Source organism: Belonocnema kinseyi, chromosome 1 (assembly GCF_010883055.1).
Source record: "Belonocnema kinseyi isolate 2016_QV_RU_SX_M_011 chromosome 1, B_treatae_v1, whole genome shotgun sequence".
Classification (NCBI taxonomy): domain Eukaryota; kingdom Metazoa; phylum Arthropoda; class Insecta; order Hymenoptera; family Cynipidae; genus Belonocnema; species Belonocnema kinseyi.
Window position 1 is genome coordinate 23,288,006 of NC_046657.1, and position 5,344 is coordinate 23,293,349.

At 37.1% G+C, this 5,344-nt stretch overlaps 1 protein-coding gene across 1 annotated transcript in view; it reads right to left on the minus strand.

Moving 5' to 3' along the window:
* Positions 1–3,748, minus strand: part of LOC117177124 (trypsin-like) — an 8,398-nt gene extending 4,650 nt beyond the window's left edge. The window contains exon 1 of the mRNA XM_033367622.1: positions 3,658–3,748. Within this exon, the coding sequence (XP_033223513.1) occupies positions 3,658–3,748 (91 nt within the window). The remainder of the gene's footprint in view (positions 1–3,657) is intronic.
* Between the last annotated feature and the right edge of the window lie 1,596 nt (positions 3,749–5,344).

The window sequence follows — 5,344 nt, forward strand, 5'->3', positions numbered from 1 at the left end:
TTGTGGATTAACTAATGTTGGGTAGGCGAACATATTCCCAGAATTTAGAGACAATCGAAAAACATGACTTTTTGAGTTGGGGCAGTTGAGGAATAATGCCCCTTATCTAAATAATGATTTTTTATGAAAAATACATGAAAAGTTGTTCCACAATTTTTGTTGTGTAAAAAAATTTGGAGCAAAGACACAATTCTCCGTTTATGCTTTAGGCTTTTTGAGAGAACAAAAGTTTGGAGGTTTAAAATTAAATGATTTTTACAAAATTAAAATTTCGATGTATTCCGTTTATGATACAAGTAAATCATTGTTTTTTATGAAAATTAAAGAAACTAATTTTCCGTAAAAATTATTTTACGATTAGGTGTAATAGCACAATAATTAAAAAAAAATCCTAACTTAAATTCGTCAAACGACGTCAAATTTAAAGGTTAGAACTTGAACCCAACATTGTCAAATAACCTTGAATCAATACTGCTTTATAATTAAAGACATATGACGAAGTTATTTGATACAAAATCACTTACTTTTATAAATATTAGATGAATTTTCCACGAAAAACACAGCATTCACTTTTAGTTTACATAACGATGGTCAACGCCACCGGATGCTAACCCGTTAATGCTCCGTGCATAGGAAGTAGCTAGGCAGATTCGTGTGCGTTGAACCGTGTTTTCTTGTGCGTAGTGCCTTGTGCTTATTCGCTGTGCAAATTGTGTGCGTTCCGATTTTAAAGGAAAGTGTGTGCCTATAGTATTCCACGTACAGAAATTAAGGGAAACGCTAATTTCAGATTTGTGGTAAGAATGATCACAACCAATTTGAAGCCACCGGACGCATGGTAAAACAGTGTTGGTCGAGAGTTTCATTAGAGTTCTCGCGGCTAATCAGGAGTCACCCGGCGCAACGAATAGAAACTACTATCAAATCGACAGCTGATGAGTTGAGTGTTTACGTTAGTTCGCCTGGTACGCAATTTTGTAATGCTTCTGAAGAAAATTAAAAAAAAACTTGGAGAATAATTCTGACAGTGACTTTGAGGATTCGGAATTTATACCTGTAGACATTCCACAAAAAGCTGATGATTCCAGTTTCGAAACGCTGCCACTTGTTCTTTAAATATAATATTAAAAAATTATTCACACCTGAAGAAGAAGTTTCTGTACTGAAAACCACTCCACCTCAGATTCTTCCTGCCTCCTAATATTTCTTAAGTCACAAACTTCACTTTACAAGGGCTACAATAAATAGTATAAGATACTATTATTGAACGCGTTGTAAAACTTATGAAATTATGTGTCAAATAAGCCCTGGTTGAAGTAATTTGACTATGTAGGTATTGTATTATTGAATAAGATAAACTTAAAAAACTCAGAATATTAAAGAATTTTCAACTTTAATTTTTGGCCGGAGCTTAAATAAGAGTTAAAGTCCTAAAGATCACTTTCGTAAAATACCAAATTAATACATTTATTTTCCTAGCTCCTGCTAAGAGGTGAAGTTGAAGTACAAAATTCCTATAAAGGCGGAATTTTATTTATTTTCTTCTTCACGCGATAATACAATATTAGCAAGGCCAAATCACTACAACTAAGGCTCATTTGACGCAGAATTTAATAAGCTTTCCAAAAAAATTAAAAAGATATTGTGATCTATATTCTCGAGAGCGCTATCGCCTCTCGAAGTCAACGCTAATTCATAATAGGCTACATGGTTAACAGTCCGGTCCTGAGGCATTAAAGAAACTTTCGCCATATCCTAAAACTCCCTCCGTGCTCTGTCAAACCGAGTTCGCGCCGATGACTAGAGTGTTGAGCGAGCATGTTGCGAGGTTTCAAAAAAGTATTCAATATTTCACAAGTGCTCGCTAGAGCCTCTTTAATGTTCGCGGAAGCCTACTTATTTACGAATTCGCAATTTTTGAGCGTTTTCGAGAAAGACGAGGACAGAAAAGCTCTCTCCAACCTCGCGCAGACCTCTATTTTTCCTGACAGAGCATTCAGGGAGGACTTATCGGGTATTATGATTTTACCCCGGGATACCAGCTGTTGGTAGTGTTGACCGTGAGGAAGAGGGAGCAAGGTGTGTTGGGAAAAGATGGGAAGGGAATTTGGGTGGTGTCAGAAGGGCTGGTTGAAAAAAGGGAAGGGGGTATAAGAGTAAAATTGACAAGGGAGAGGGAAAGGCACTTTCCCTTGTACTCCTCCACATCTACTTATCCTACATCCTACATCTACGTATCAACATCTACATATATTCCTCTTTAAACTCTTCTGACACTACCCAAACTCCCTTCTAATGCTGCCCCACTACTCCTTCCTCCTTCTTTCTCAACATATGCACTCTTCTATTTCACCTATTGGTAGGAGCTTAGGAAATTAATTTGATAATTACATACAGTCAAACTAGAAAATAAAGCCCCTGGATATATCCCTACAGAGAACTGATACCACGCCGCAAGTAGGAGTAAAAGGAGCTTTGGGGGGTATAGGGCGGACACTCAGACGAGGCCAAACAGGAGTGTTGCGGTAAGGTACAATTGAGTAGAAGCATCACGACATTCCGAGACTTTACTCGACGTGGGAGAAACACGCGAATTAGCACGCTGACGAGCGAATATTTATAGCGAAATCATTAGAGTAATGTTCATGAAAAAGACCAGTGAATATCAACTCATTTTATTCAAAGATGTTATACTTTGGTTTGAAATAAATTATTTATTCGTTTTGGAAGATCCACGGTGCGCGATTACAGTCAAGTATATTGCGCAATTGCATACATTTCAACTGGAAACGGTTCAGGCGGCCCTGACTGTTAACGTTTCGATCCCCCCGAATTCAGTCCAAGGCTATTTGAAGGAAAACCCGGGCACTAGTCTATAAGCGAGAGTTTGGTGTAGTTTATCAAAGTAGTCCTAGCTACCAGTAGGCTCTACGATTTGACAAAGAACAATTTTAAATGTTTAAGTACATGGCCTGACTTTTTTACGTTATCTGATAACACTGTATATCGATTGTATAATTTATTCACATAAATCACTCGTATTCAAATTATTAAAATAATAGAAAAAATTGTTACTAAGAGGAGAGACCATCGTACCGTAGATAATGATTATTTGAAAGCACAAACATACTTAAAATAACTCATTCTCATTGTCATTAAGCAAGACTTGGAATCTCTTAACGTTGACGAGCTCACACTCAAAAGAGGAGTAGGGTTCCGAATCCTACTGAAGCCGATGGGACTGATCGGATTATTTCGTTCAATGATAAAATGAGCTGGTCTTTGGCAACAGCATCACCTGACACGCGAATATATATCGCTAAGTAGCATTGCGAATTTATTGGAGTGATGTTAATGAAGGCACCTCCGCTATAAGATACCATTAGTCAACTTAGTATCGACGCAACGTCGATGCAGCATCGACGACATGCGCGCGCATCTGCTGCCAACTTGTGTTTATCATATAATTACGTGCCGAGTACCGGTTGAGATCGTTTTGGTGAGCATTGTTATCATTTTAAAATGCTCTAGAGTTTTACAATTTAGATTCTTGCCTTTCAGTGTGTGTGTGTAGGTTTCTCCATCCATAGGCCAAGTCCGATAACTTTCCAACTTCGGGGCTGTAGGGGCGAAAAATTCCAGGAATTGCAGACTTACCGGATGCCCCCTCCAGTATCACGATATTAGGTGCGCGCATGCGTAAATCTGGGCGCAAATTATGAGTAAAATAGCACACGTAGTAGGACATATTAGAACGACGGAACATGTGAAGAGTCACAAGAATTTTTAAGTAGGCAACAGATGCGCGCGCATTTCGTCGATGCTACTAGGACTTTTTATGTATTGTTGTGCGTTATCGTATAGCTACCAGTAGGCTCTACGATTCGAAAAAGGAAAGAGAGAGAGGTCCGATCAAGTTTTGAATCGATTGTTCAAAACAAAGCTCTCCTTTTAACCAAGATGCTCAGCGGCCCGCAAATGCGATTAACATGGCCTCCGGCAAAGAACATTTGAGGCACTGTATTTCCTTTGCATTCGCATTGAAAAGAAACGCAGCTGAGGTGTCGCAAATGGTTTTCTCAGCCTTAGGAGAAGCTGCGGTGATACGTAAAAAAAGTAAGAAGTGATATCAGAGATTAAACAATGATGATTTTTCGACTGGAATGCAAAAAGTATGCAGTATCTCTCACGCTCCTGGTCGCATGATATTTTCTTTACTAATGATTGTTGAGGTTAAGTCCGTAGGGCTTCCACCTATTATATTATATTTTACATTGAGAAGTTTGTCGTTTAAACTACCTTAGGACGGAAAAAATGCAAATTTGACCAAGAGTTACAAGACACCAAAATAAAGGCACCGAATTAATGTGTGGACCTAATGACGCAGAATTCAATAAGCTTTCCACAAGTGGGTTTTACAGAAACATTTCTATCTATATTCTGGATGTCGCTATCAGCTTTCAAAGACAAAGATAATATTTAATCGGTCAACAAGATAATGGTTCTTTTACTCTCCGTCGGTAGTGTATTTGGCGGGGAAGAGGAAGGAAATAATAATGGAGAAAGAGGGGAACGGCAGTTTCAGGGTGTCAGAATGGTCAGACGAGAAAAAAGAATAAGGGGTAAAAGATTAAAATTAAAAAGTGGTGGGGGTGAGATTACAGTTGTAAGGGAGTACATGAGAGATAAAGATGGAGAGGGTGATTAAGAGAAATTTAGTGAGAAAAGGGCTGGAAGGGGGATGGCAGAGGGTAAAAAATTCGTCATTTTTTTACAAGGAAAATATTTAAAATCTTTTCTATTCCAGTACTGACGATTTGAGTTGAATTTTTACCTTCAATTATATTTTATTACTTGAAATAGTTTTAATTAATTGCAAAATCGAATTAGACTTACCAATATTCTCATCCAATGAAACCGTGACTCCTTGAGATAAAATTTTACAAAATATTAGAATATTTAAATAAGATTGATTCTTCATGGTAACAATAATAGTTAATTTTTAATATGATGTTAAAAATTCGCGGGATAGAAGTTGCTGAAATTATTTTCCCTTTTCTAATTGTCACAGAAAAAAGAGAATTCGACTTTTATAGTGAATCTTGTTTGCATATACATATGTAGATTTCATCTTCTTAAACGAGGCGAGTGTTATTTGCCAGGAAAAAATCTTAAATGTTTTAGTACATGGTCTGACGTTTTTTACGTTGTCTGATAACATTGTATTTTCGGTTATACAATTTAACCATATAAATCAATCGTATTCAAATCAGTAAAATAATAAAAAATAAATAACGGTTGACAGGAGATGAGACCATCTTAACGTAGATAATCATTATTTAAA